At 44.3% G+C, this 14,290-nt stretch overlaps 1 protein-coding gene and 1 long non-coding RNA gene across 2 annotated transcripts in view; one reads left to right on the forward strand and one right to left on the reverse strand.

The window, feature by feature from the left end:
- Positions 1–14,290, forward strand: part of CDH22 (cadherin 22) — a 147,675-nt gene that overhangs the window by 116,567 nt on the left and 16,818 nt on the right. Inside the window, 1 exon segment of the mRNA XM_078150057.1 lies at positions 6,721–6,857. Coding sequence (XP_078006183.1) covers positions 6,721–6,857 — 137 coding nt within the window.
- Positions 1–14,290, reverse strand: part of LOC144455903 (uncharacterized) — a 44,446-nt gene that overhangs the window by 27,941 nt on the left and 2,215 nt on the right. The window lies entirely within an intron of this gene.

Below are 14,290 nucleotides of genomic sequence, written 5' to 3' on the forward strand. Positions count from 1 at the left end.
AAGAGTAGGAAAAGGAGACTAGCATGACACGCTGGTGGAGTAATAACATACATTGCTCTTGTTTACACCCAGTGTGGTTCTTCAGACTGGCCTTTTCACTGCTCCTCATACTCAGCATTATTTCCTGCCTGTCTTTGCATTGGCTGCCCCCATACTTAGAATGCACTCTTTTCTTAACCTCCCTCTGAGACTTCCTAGTCTCCCCCAAGATTCAGCTTAAGCACCTCATCAGGGAGACTGTTTCCTACCCAGCTCTCAGCTTTCTGTCTTCCCCAGCTGTGCTCTCACTCCAGTTCCACTTGTAACCATTTTGTATATATGTATACATGCATATCTTGTGTCTTCCTTCAATAGAATACATGTTTCTTGAAGGCAGGGACTGTTGCACTATTGTATTTCTATTCCTATCACTTGGCAGAGTGCCAGGCACTTGACAAATGCTTGTTGATTGATTAATTGATTGATTGATGCTAAGATAATCAGCTTACAAATCCAGACTTCTCTGGAAGCCCTGTTTTAAAGGAGAACTTGGTTCCATTATTTCAACAAACATTTATTATGCCACCTACTTTGTGGAGACCCCACTTGGATGTTCCCCTGGCATCTTAAATTCTACCTGTCCAGAATGCATCATCATCCCTGACAAACCTTCTTCCCTATTTAAATTGATATCATCACTATTCTCCAAGTCAGTCACGCAGGCTCAATTCCTCAGAATCATCTTTTACTCTCCCCTCTCCAGCCCTCACATGTAGTCAGTTGTCATGCCCTATTGATTCCATCTCCATGATATCTCTCAAATCCATCCTTTTTTCTCTCCTCACAGTGCCCCCCTACTTGTTCACACCTTCATCACCTTTCCCTGGAGCTATTATAATATCCTCTTAAAACTGATGAGCATTCAGGTGCCCCCCCAGCCTCCCAGACCTATCCATCTTTCAGGCAGCTGCCAAAATCATCTTCCTGAGACACACAATATTTCATTATTCACTATTTCACTAATTTTAGAATAATGCTAAGAAATAATCCCACTGTTAGGAATATGCTTCAAGGGGGTCAAAGATGGAAAGGTCCCATATCTGACCATTCCAATCTCCTGATCAAAAACTTTCTGGGCTCCTTATTGCTCGTAGGAGAAAAGATATGCTGAGCTTAGCATTTGAAGCTCTCCACAACATGGTTGCAGCCTGTGTTTATTCTACATGAGTCCTTTTCGTGCACTGTACATTTCAGCCACATGGGACCAGAAGCCATTCTCCAGACTTAATACCCCATCTTCTGCCTTTGTCCATTCATATACACAGGCCTTTCCGCATAGCTAGAATATGCACTTTCCACCACTTAGCCTTTTAGAAGACTTCTCTTTAAGGCTTACCTCTGGTGGTACCTTTGCCCTGACAGCCTTCCTTTCTCTGGCTCCTTCCACCCCACCCCACTGAAACTATTCTCTCCCTCCACAAATTTTCTTAGGTTCTCTTTGTCTGTAATTCCCATCACACACTATGTTTCATTATACAAATTGTATGATGCTTCGAGCTCCTTGAGGTCAAGAACTGTCATTTTTCAAAAAATTTCTATCCCCAGCATCTGGCACAGTGCATCCTTGCACAAAGTAGGCACTTAAATATACACTTATTGAATTTAATTGGATATAAATTAAAATATGAGGGACCAAATTCTGTGATGAAAGGGAGGGAGGGAAAACACTTCTAGACAGCAATCTGGAGAGGCTTCCTGGAGATGGTAACTGGGTATTGAAGGACATGTAGGATCACCAGGGAAGACAGAGGAAATGGCAAATGATTGAAGGAGTTTGAGATCTCGATGTTGGTTTTCATCCTTATCAAAATGGTCTTTTTCAGAGGTTAGGGGTCAGATGGGGGAAGAGAACAGTTTGTTTTGGGTCTGTCACTTCCTCTTTCTGAGCCTTAATTGAACTCTGTAAAAAGGAGTTAGACCAGATGATCTTTGAGGTCCCTTCTAGGGATGATGCTACTTTTTTTTTAATATAAATTCATTTTTAGTTTTCAACATTTACTTCCACAAGATTTTGAATTGCAAATTTTCACCCCATCTCACCCCATCCCTCACCCCAAGATAGCACGCATTCTGAATATCTCTTCCCCCTAGTCTGCCCTGTCTTCTATCTCTCCCCTCCTTCTCTTATCCCCTTCCCCTTCTATTTTCCTGTAGGGCAGGATAGATTTCTGTGCCCCATTTCCTGTATTTCTTATTTCCCAGTTACACATGAAAACATTTTTTTTTAAACATGTGTTTTTAAAACTTTGGGTTCCAAATTTTCTCTCTTCCTCCCTCCCCACCCACCCTCATTGAAAAGGCAAGCAAGTCAATACAGGCCATACATGTGCAGTTATGCAAAACACTTCCCTAGTAGACATGTTGTGAAAAACTAACTCTATTTCCCTTAATCCTATCCTGCCCCCTCCCCATTTATTCTATTCTTTCTTTTGACCCTGTCCCTCCTGATCATATGCTACTTTTTTAGGTGCCCTCTCTGCTCTAGCATCTCACTTACTCTGTTACGCCTCTTCCAGGACTGCCATTCCAGGATTCCAAGTTTCCTTCCTGTTCCATGTGTCTATAATTAGGTGATTTTGCTGGATTTAACCATTTAATGATAGCCAGGCAGTGTGGTATAGTAAACAGAACTTGGAATTTGGAGTCAAGAGAGACCTGGTTTCAAATCCCACCTTACACCCTAGTAAGGTACTTAACTTAAAGAAAACTGAATAATTGAATGACTTCTCTGAGCCTTAATTTCCTCATCTATAAGATGGGAAATACTAATATTTCCCTAACAATCTTTCAGGGATTGTTGTGAGCACTTTGTGAATCTTCAAGTGCAGTAGAAATGTGATTATTTTAGGCCAAATTCATGTAGCTCACATTTCTAAGTGCCTTAAGGCTTACAACAGGATTTCCCTACAGCAATCCTGTGAGATCGTTCATACAATTATAATTTTTAAAAAAAGGTTTAGTGACATCTTTTGTTTTTATATCACCTTCATTTCTAGATGTATCATTGACTGATCTCCCCAACCACCTCTTGTTATGAAGAATAGAAAAGAAAGAGGGGGAAAAGAACATTTCAGCAAAACCAACTACCCCATCAGCTGAGTCTGACAATTATGTGTGCAGAGTTCTACACCCATAGTTCCCCACTTCTTCAAAGAATAGAGCAGAGGTTCCCAAGCTTATTTGGCCTATACCCCCTTTTCAAAAAAAATTACTCAGCATGCCCCTGGAAATCCACTTTCTTTAATCCTTCAACAATTTTTAAAATTTGCATCATTTCAAAAAAATATAAATTTTTTAAATGATGCATCTTAAATTCAATAATTTAATGTAAATTTATAGGTTTTTTCTTGCATTGAAATTTTGATGGTGCAATATTTCATCACATAACCATATAGTATCATATTGTAAATAAGTCATTACATGCACATATTCCTGCCTATGCATGCTGGACTTCCTGAAAGTGCTTGACATGCTCACCTGCGAATACTTGCTTGTTAAGACCTGTCAGTGGACTTGACCACTGATTGGTTATAACTTGTATTTTGTGTGTTTATTTGGAAAACAATGTAATCACTATGACTTTAATTCTGTTACACAACAGATGAAACATGTGTGAACTTCTCTTCTTTTCTTATGCTTCCACAGCCCCCTTATTTTTATTCAATGCCCCACAATTGCACCCAAGGCTACTACCACCCCTCCACCCTGGATTGTTCCAGTGCTCCCCAGGGTTGTGGTATCACCCACTTTGAGAACCTATGGAATGGAGGAAGGCTCCTTTTCTCCTCTTTATCAGGCCAGTCCCCAGCATTAAGTTTTTATTTTTGTTAACTGTTCTTTCCATTGATTTTTTTGGAGTTATTTGATTATATTGTGTTCCTGCTTTGTATGGGTTCAACTAAGTCTGCCTGTGCTTTTCTTAAATTCTTCTTATCCTTCTTTCTTATGGTACAGTTTTATTCTATTACATTCATATCCTGTGATTTGTTTAGTCATTCCCCAATCAATGGACATCAACTACAAAAAGTATTATTATAAATATATTGCTGTACATGGGACCTTTTTTTTAATCTTTGACCTCTCCAGGGCATATTCCTAACTGAGATTTTTGTCATTGTTTTAGCATAATTACAAAATGAGTGAAATAATGATATGACAACAGTAGGCATTTATTAATCACCTAATATGTGCTAAGTGCTGTTCTAAGCACTGGGGAGACAAAAAAGGCAAAAATAATCCCTGACCTCAAGGAGCTCACAATCTAGAGGTGAAACAACATGTAAACAATTATGTACAAACAAGGTGTATGTGTGTGTGCATACACACACACATATATATGTAATAAATTGCAGATAATCTCAGAGGGAAAGTACTAAGATTAAGGTAGACTGGGAGAGACTTCTTGCAGAAGGTGGGACTCATTTCAGGCATGGGGGACAGTAAGTGAAAGTACACAGAGTCAGGAGATGGAGTATCTTGTGAGAGGGAAGGGGAGGAAGAGGAAAGGGAATAAGTATTAAGCACCTACTATGTACCAGTCACTGTACTTAAATATTTACAAATATTATCTCATTTGACCCTCACAACAATCTTACCTCAGTAGGTGCTATATACAGTTGAGGAAACCAAGGGAGACAGAGGTTAAGTGATTCAACCAGGGTCATATAGCTAGTAAATGTCTGAGGCTGGCTTTGAACTCAGCCTTTTCTGGCTATAGGCCCAGTGCCCTATCCACTGTACTGCCTTGTGGCCCCTTGATGCGAGGGACAGCAGAGGACAGAGCCACTGGATCGTAGAGTAGGAGAAGGGAGTAAGGTGTGAGAACACTAAAGAGGTAGGGGGAAGGGGTCAGGGAAGCAGGTTATGAAGGGCTTTCAAAGCCAGACAAATGATCTTATATCTGATCCTGGAGGTATAGGGGGCTATTAGAATTTATTGAATTGGGGGATGACTTAGTCAGACCTATACTTTGGGAAGATCACCTTGATAGCTGGGTGGAGGATGGACTGGGGCTGAGCCTCTCCTACCCTGCTCCTATCAGCTTGCCTTTGAATTTCCCTGGGGTGGGTCTATAAGGAAAGGAAAGGAAGCCAACCAGAAAGATATTGCAGCAGTCTAGGCATGAGGTGAGGAGAGCCTGAACCAGGGTGGTGGCAGGATCAGAGCAGAGAAGGGGATGTTGCATGAGATAGAATTGACGAAGACTGGGCAACACTTGGAGATGAGAGAGAGTGAGGAGCTGAGGATGACCCCAAGGTTGTGATTCTGGATGACTGGGAGGATGGTGGTATCCTTGACAGCAAAAAGGGAGTTAGGAAGAGGGGGAGGTTTTTGAGGAAAGATAATGAATTCCGTTTTGGACATGATGAGTTTAAAATGCCCTTAGGACATCTAGTTTGAGATGTTCAATAGACAGCTGGAAATGCAAGATTGAAAGTCACGAGAGAATTTAGGGCTGGAAAGTAGATCTGAGAATCATTGAATCCACGGAAGCTGATGAGATCGCCAAGGGAAATTGTTGTTTGTCCTGGGTTCAACTCCTACCAGAAACTTACTGGCTGTGTGACCATGGGCAAGTTGCTAATCTCTCTGGATGGATCTGGGTATTTTCATCTATAAAATGAGGAGATTGGACATGTCCTTTAAGGCCTCTTTTTTTTTTTTGGAGGCAGTTTGGATTAAGTGACTTGCCCAGGGTCACATAGCTAGTGTTATGTGTCTGAGGCCATATTTGAACTCAGGTCCTCTTGAATCCAGGGCCAGTGCTCTATCCACTGCACCACCTAGCTGCCCTGAAGCCACATTTGAACTCAGGTCCTGTGTTCTATCCACTGCACCACCTGGCTACCCCTAAGGCCTCTTTTAACTCTACATTTATGATCTTATACAATAGACTATGCCCTAGCCTCACCATCTTGTACTGATTTTTCCCTCCTCCCCATTCCTGTCTGTAGACTTCTTTAATCTCTCTTAAACCCACATTCTCTAGAAATAGTGCAGAGCTTCCACTCACTTTAGATAAGGCCTGGATTTCTAGGGCCAACCTGAGCCTTTCATCCTCTAGAGACTGCCCCCCCCCAGCCCCACACTCTCTTAAGGACCATCCTGCAGACCATCGAGAGAATTGCCTGAATATCCTGAGACTCTTCTTAAAACTGAGACTCTCCAGCACTTAGCATGGTACCGGGCTTATATACCTGGCACTTAATAAATGTTTATTGATTGAGTGATTGACTGACTGACTGAAAACAACCCTTATCTTAGGTGTCCTGAAACAAATGGGGACCTCTGCATGTTGAGACAATTGGGATTGCAGATGAAGTCAGCTTGGTGAGGGTGGGGAGGGCTTAGGAAGGCCACAGGGAGCTGGAAGTGACGTCTGAAGTCAGCTAGCCCAATCCCTCCATTTTACAGATGGAGAAAGGGAGGCCCAGAGAGGTTGTAACTTGATCAGGATTCAAATCCAGGTCTTCCAGATTCAAAATCCAGAACTCTATCCACTACAATACAATGCCTCTCAAATGGATTGAGGTGGTGAGGAAGGAAGGGGAGGCAGTGAGAGGTGGCCTGGGGCTGAGCCTCTCCTACCCTGCTCCCATCAGCTTGCCTTTGAATTTCCCTGGGGTGGGTCTATAAGGGCCCAGAGCCACTGCTCAATCCTGCCTCTTCGTGGGCCCCTAGGTACGCCATTGACCGTGACTCAGACTCGGAACAGATCTTCAACATCGATGCTGACACTGGTGCCATTGTGACAGGCAAGGGACTGGACCGGGAGACAGCAGGCTGGCACAACATCACTGTGCTGGCCATGGAGGCTGGTGAGTGGGGCAGGGCTGGGGATAGGATGGAGGAGGGAGGGATGCTCCACCTTCTGGTCCTGAAAAGAAGCCTGAGGCTTATAGTCCTACAGATGCCTGTGGATCCAATCCTCTGGATACCTCCACACCCACCCCAAGCCTTTTGGTAGCAGATAGAGGCCTTCTCTGGGTTTCACTGAATGACAACATTGGTTAGGTGCCACCCACACCACCCCTCCTTTGCATCTGTGTCCCAAACCCTGCCAACTCCTCTCCCCACCCCCAGCTTTTCCTTGAACACTTTCTGCTCTCTGCTATTACTTATTATGTGCATTACCTTGAGAATTCCCTCCCCAAAATCCCTTAGAATAGCCCTGGGCTGCCAATTCCCTTAGGGTTCTCTCCAGAGCCCTCATTCCTGAGACTTGCCTTCCTTCTTCCCAAACCAACCAGCCATCTCCCTATTGAGATCCATTGAGCCCAAGTGTCAGACAGGGCCCTCTTATCATTTACTAATTGCTAATTAAACAGACCTGTCTGAAATACTGGGCCAGATTTTCTACCTGGGAAAGAGAAGAAGGTAGGCAGGAAGAGAAGGGCATCCCTCCCCTTAGCCCTGGTTTTCCTTCGATCAGGTCCCAATGGGGGTACAATTGTCTGTTCCACTTTCTCAGGACATACCAGAGTCCTTAATCCTGAGTTGAGTCAGGGACCTGCCACAGACAGCTATTGTCAAAGTGCAGAAGGCTGAGCTGAAGAGAATGCAGAATAGAGGATGATTTAGCTGAAGTGGATTCTACATGTACATGCAGAGTTTGATGATGAGACTCTGTAAAGAACTGTAGAGGAATCCAGAGACCCTGGCCTGTGGGTAGTGGGCTTGGACTCCAGAGACTCCCTGTGCTGTACTGATGGGGTACCCTGCTGGCTAAGGGCCCAGAAACCTTTGCATGGCTCATAGATGTTTTGTTGCTGATCTGAAAAATAGCTCATATTTCTCTCATGAGTTAAGGCTTACAAAGCATTTTCTCGTAACAAACAACACTATGAAGTAGGTAATGCAAGTATTATTATCCCCATTTTGCAGATAAGGAAACAGAGTCTCAGAGAAGCTAAGTGACTTTTATAGGATTGTGCAAGTAATAGCATCACAGTACAGTGAAAAGGGAGCTGGATTTGGAATCTGATAACCTGATTTCAAATCCTGGCTTTTCTACAGTATGGGGATGGGCTGTGTGCAAGTCATTTAATCTTTCTGTGTGTCAGTTTCCTTACCTATGGGATGGAGTGTTGGGGCAGCTAGGTGGTACAGTGGATAGAGCTCTGGGCTTGGAATCAGGAAGACTCATCTTCATGGGTTCAAATCTGGCCTCAGACACTTACTAGCTGTGTGACTCTGGGAAAGTCACCTAACCCTGTTTGCCTCAGTTTCCTCATCTGTCAAATGAGCTAGAGAGGGAAATGGCAAGTCATTCTAGTATCTTTACCAAGAAAACCTCAAATAGGGTTCACAAAGAGTTGGACACATCTGAAATGACTGAACAAAGATGGAAGGCTGGACTGGATAACTTCCAAAGTCTCTTCTGACTCTAACTCTATGATCATTTTATTATTATTATTATTATTATTATTATTATTATTATTATTATTGCCATCCACTAGATGGGCTTTGCAGTCTGCAGTGAATCTGTCTTCTTTTTGGAGAGTCCCTTGTATCTTGAGCCCAGGCTCCTGACCCTTTAGTCACCCCAGAGGAGAAAGCTTATAAAGTCCCACTTAGCAGGAAAGGCTTAAAGCCGCAGGCTCCAAAGCCCCCATTTAAGAGAACCAAGATCCCTGACCAATCTGACCTCCCTTCAGAGGGAATTGGAGAAACTTCTCCCTGGGGAGGCCCAGGTTTCCTGCCCCTTCCCCCAGCTACGTCCAGCCCCACTGCCCCAACCCTGGGTCCAGTTAAGTCCCTCTGCTGAAGTTCCCTCCATTGCTTTCAACCCCTGTTTAAAAGGAAATACAAAGGAAGAGCAAACCTCTGGGCTGCTGCTATGAGTGCCTTTGAACCTAGTCTTCCCGGGGCATGAAAGGAAAAGAACAAGCGGTAACAGAGCAAGTGGCCAACAAGCTGGGGAAGAGAGAGGAGCAAGCCCTCCTTCCAGTGGTCCCCAGGAGGCAGCTGAGGCCTCAGGCAACAGAGGGGGAGAGAGAGAGAGAGAGAGAGAGAGAGAGAGAGAGAGAGAGAGAGAGAGAGAGAGAGACAGAGACAGAGGTAGAGGCAGAGAGAGACAGAGAGACAGACACAGAGGTAGAGGCAGAGAGAGACAGAGGCAGAGGCAGAGACAGTCAGAGAGGAGAGAGACAGAGAGAAAGAGAGACAGAGACAAAAGAGAGGCAGAGACAGACAGAGATAGAGAGACACACACAGAGACAGATACAGAGAGAGAGGAAGAGAGAGGAGAGACACAGAGATGGGGAGAGAGAGACAGAGATAGAGAGACAGACAGACAGAGACAGATACACAGACAGAGAAAGAGAGATAGAAAGACACATGGAGAGACAGAGAGAGATCTGAGGGGCATTAGCAACACCTCTCCTAGCCCCAAAACTGCACCCCCCACTAGCCTACTGTAGCGTCTGTTAGTCTACCCTTATCAATTAATTCTTTTAGGATTTTAGAATGAGAAGGAACTAAAATATCACTAGGTTCAACTCTTCATTTTATAGGTGAGAAGATTGCTACAAAGAAAGAAAAGTGACTTGCCCAAAGTCATATAGGAAAGAACAGAGGCAGGACTCAAATCCAGGACTTCCAACTCTAAGTCCAGTGCTCTCTTAAACTATGAGAAAGAAAAAAACTAGCTTTTATTAAGCACCTACTATGTGCCAGCCACTGGGCTAAATGCTTTACAAATATCACCTCATCTGATCCTCATCACAACCCTGGGAATTAGGTGCTATTATTATCCCCATTTTATAGCTGAGGAAACTGAGGTAAACAGAAGTTAAGTGAGTTACTCAGGATAACGTAGCTAGTAAGTGTCTGGGGCTGGATTTGAACTCAGGTCTTCCTGACTCTAGGTCCACTACTCTATCCACTATACCACCTAGCTTCTTCTGAATGAACTGAACAGAAAAGGATCTTAGAATATAGCTAATGCTAGAGCTGGAAGGGACCTCCTTAGAGACCCTCTGATCCAACTCTGCAATTTGATAGATGGGGCATATAAGGATAGGGTTAGTCATGGAAAGCTTCATGGAAGAGGGCGGGATCTGTTGAAAGCCCAGCCTCTTTCTGGGTAGTAACTATGACAATCTCATTGGAACGGATCACTGGATTTGGGGTTAGTGTTACTGGATTCAAATCCTATCTCAGGCACTACCTGTTCGGCCTTGGGTGAATCACTTCACTTCTCTTGGTGGGGTTGGACTTCATGGTCTCTAAGGTCCCTTAAAGCTCAAAAATCTATGATCCTATCATCTGGTGACTTGGAGTCACCATCTTTGCTATGCAGTTGGTGAAATCCCTCTGGACCCAGGGCGCTGAGCTGGGGATTCTTCGGGTGAAATCAGAGCTTACACAGGTCTTGCTCCCCTCTCCAGAGCATTTTTTAGAAATCCCATTTTCCAGGAGAGCTAGATTCAAGAGGATTTTTGTAAAGTGCTTAGCCAAAGGGAGCCTTGCTTTTCTAGGGCATCCCAAAGCCAGATTCACAAAATCCAGGAGGGCCAGATTACTGTATAACATGGACTCCATATTCCATCAGAGGGTCAAATCAGGTCTCCAAACACAACTCCATATAGTATTTTCTTGATAAACTGGTGTTAGTAAAACTAACTCCTTACATTTGTAGAGTTATTAATTTTCATCAAAGAGAAAAGCACAACCCCTACCCCCTATCCCTCCTATCTATACAGCTACATTGCATCTTTCTTTGATCCCTGGAGGTAGGCAGTTTAGAGACTAGCTGACATTTGAGGAAACTGAGGCCCAGAGAGGGGGAAGTGACTGGCCCAAGGTTACATACTTGGAGGCTGGCTCAGATCTGGGGCTCAGTGCCAGTTCTGACTGAGCAGAAGTCTCCTCAGGAACATTAATGTAGGGGGCATCCTTGGTAAAGGGAAGAGCTGTGGGGAGATCCAGGATATTTCTAGTCCATGCTCTCATGGTAATGTCAGACAACTCTGACCTTGGGCAACAAATAATAATAATAGCTGATGTGTATGTAGTGCTTTAGGGTTTACAACACACTTTACGTACATTATCTCATAAGAACTAGAACAGGACTTCTTAACCTTTTTTGTATCATGGTCCCCTTTGGCCGTCTGGTGAATTTTATGGACCCCTTCTCAGAATAAGGTTTTTAGACACAAAAAACAAAAAACATGTACTCACAAAGAAGGCCAGTTAAACTGAAATACAGTTATCAAGATATTCTTCCCATCTAAGTTCATGGACCCTCTGAAATCTATCCACAGATCCCACCCCCAGTTAAGAACCCCTGCACTATAAATATTAGCCTTAATTCACAAATGAGAAAACTGAGGCTCTGAGAAAACACATTTCATTTCTTTGGACCTTGATTTTCTCCTCCATCAAATGGAGGTAATGTTGTACTAGATGACCTCTGAGGTCCCTTCCAGCCCAAAGATTTTATGTTCTCCAGTTCCTTCTAGTTCCTACAGTCTCTGTTCTGAGGTCCCTCTGAGCTCAAACATTCCCTGTTCTGTGTTTTAAGGCTCCTTCCAGGCTACGTATTCCATGTTCTAACATTCTGCGTTCTAAGGCTCCTTCAGACCTTGACATTCTGAGAAGTCTCCGTTTGCTCAGCTTCACAGGGCTGGCGGGAACAGGGCGTGCCTGGCAAGGGGGTGGGGAGAGCTCCGGAGAGAGCAGGACCCGCTGGCCTGACCTAGAGGTGGAGGCTAGCGGGGTGGGGTGGGGGGGCTAGTTTAACCAGCCAAGCTTTCTCTCTTTTGGCAAACACAAGGTGACAAGAATCAGAGGGGAAATATTTATACACAGCAGCTAAGATTTCTGAACAAGTCAGTAAGTATTGCAGTTCCCCTCCAGCAGGGCCGCCTGTCATACTGGATTACCTCAAAGGCCTGTGGAGCCGCTTAGTATTCTGACTCCCCTCCGCCGGTAACTTCTGAGTCATCCATTCTGCCCATCCAGACGCTCCTTCCACTGACATTATCTTTAACGTTTTGTAATCATGAAATATTAATGACTGATATTGAATTTAAAGTACAATTTGTGTCTGAATTCTTTGGTGGAAAGGGCAGTTGTAGAAGGAAGGCCTTCAAAGTGACAGCAAGAATTTTGGAGGTCTAGCTGGTCCCCACTGCTGGGTAGGGAGGGATGGGGGTCAGGTCTGGGGCCCCTACTGCCTCTCTCAGGACCTGGGAGCAGCAGATGAACCCCAAGTAGGCTAGGGGTCAGGCAACTTAAGACAACTAGCAGCTAATCTCATCTGCTCCCTGAACCCCTAGCTGGGCTCTACTGCCCAGGCTAGTTAGAGAACTAGGCTAAATAAGCCTTAGGGGAAGAAGGAAAGACAGAATCACAGAACTAGACCTGGGAGGAATATTAAAACAAAACATGTCAGGGCTAGAAGGGTCTAAAAGAGTCTCTAGAGTCTAGGCCAACCACAGCATTTTATGGATTGTAAAACTAAGTAAGGTTCAAAGAAAGAAACTGAATCTGTCAGTCCTAGCTATGTGACTTTGGCTAAATTCCTTAATTTCTTTGAGCCTCAGTTTCCTCATCTATAAAAGGAGAGTGGATTAGACTGTTTCTAAGGTCCTTTTCAGTCATAATATTCTGTTATTCTGTGACTTGAGCTGTCACCCAGCTATTTGGTGTCAGAGCAGGGATCATACTAAAATCCAATGCCTTCCAGGTCAGGAGGGAAGACCTTGGGGGTGGGAGGGAGGTAGAAGAAAGTCCAGTTCACACCAGCTGTTAAGCAGAAGTGAGAAAGGGGTGGGGAGAATGGCATGTCACCTAACTGCAATGCTTTGACCTCTAGGACACCTGAGCTAAGGTTGATGAATCTTCTCAGAGGAAGGCAGGCCACTGGGCAGAGTTCTAAGCTCTCCTCTAGCTCTTGTGTTCTGTAGTCCAAGTTCTAGTTCTAACATTCTATGTTCGAAGCTTCCTTTCAGCTCTGGCACTTTATAGCCTAAGGTCCAACATTCTTTGTTCCATAACCTCAGTTCTCTTCTAGTTCTGATGTTCCAAGTGAACCCATGATCTGAGGTCAAGGTGGGATCATGTCCCCAGAGGTGTCCAGACATCCCAAGGAAGGCAGGGCATTGCGTAAAATGTCCAGGATCTCAAGACAACAGTGGAGCATATGAGCTAGATTTGATTTCAAAGATTTGGAGAAGGCTTTGCAAAAAAAAAAAAAGCCCCTCCTCTATTCAATGAGGCTTAAAATCCCTCTAGGGAAAAAAAGTATTCCATAAAGACAAACAGTCATTGTTGTTCAGTCGTTTTCAGTTGTGTCTGACTCTCTGTGACTCCATTTAGGGGTTTCTTGGCAGGATACTGGAATGATTGGCCATTTTCTTCTCCAGCTCATTTTACATAAGAGGAAACTGAGGCAAATGGAGTTAAGTGACTTGCCCAGGGTCACACAGCTAGTAAGTGTCTGAGGCCAGATGTGAATTCGGGAAGATGAATCTTTCTGACTCAAGGCCTGGCACTAGCTGCCCCAGAATGAAAAACTGAGAATGTGCCAATCCTCCTGGGAGAGGAAAGATGCTTAGCTTGGTAGTCAGGAGACCTGGGTTGGAGTCCCAAGCCTTCCACTAATTTGATGTGTGGTTTTGGGGAATCTCCCTTCCCTCTCTGGGCTTCAGTTTTCTCTGTCAAATGAAGGAAGTGGTCTAAGTCTCTAAGGCCTCTTTCAGCTTTAAATTCTATGTCTTAAGGTCATTTTCAGCTGTAACATTCAATGATTTCAGGGAAACCAGGGCAACTAATGTTCAAATTAAGGGGTAAATTCCTCATTTCAGATCCTCTCTGTAGAGACTGCTTGTCCTCTTAGGTGTATATTGACACCTTTCAGTGTGTCCCCATGAACCTGGCCTCATCGTCTTCTTTTTCTCCCTCATCTTCAAGGTGAACAAGCACTTGGCCTCCTCCTGGAAGGTGAGGGGGTAGGGGAAGAGGGTAAAAGGTGGGTTCCCTATTACAGGTCTCAGCTCTACTCCTGGCTATATGTATCTGAGGCTGGGCTTGCCTGTAATTGAGATGATAAATCTTCCTGTCGGGAGGGGAGCGAGTCTAATCAGAGCATTGTGTTTGGACGCAATCTAATTACCCTCAGGGGAGGAGACGCAGGCCAGCAGCCAAAGGAGGGGAGCCCAAGGGCTGACAGGCGTTGGCAGCCCTGTCTCCCACTGAATCCCCCTTTCCTCAATCTGTCTCTCTACTTTATCTCTCCTTCCTT

The sequence above is a fragment of the Phascolarctos cinereus genome, unplaced genomic scaffold (genome assembly GCF_003287225.1).
Source record: "Phascolarctos cinereus isolate Bilbo 61053 unplaced genomic scaffold, phaCin_HiC Scaffold_2;HRSCAF=192, whole genome shotgun sequence".
NCBI classification, from domain to species: Eukaryota; Metazoa; Chordata; class Mammalia; order Diprotodontia; family Phascolarctidae; genus Phascolarctos; species Phascolarctos cinereus.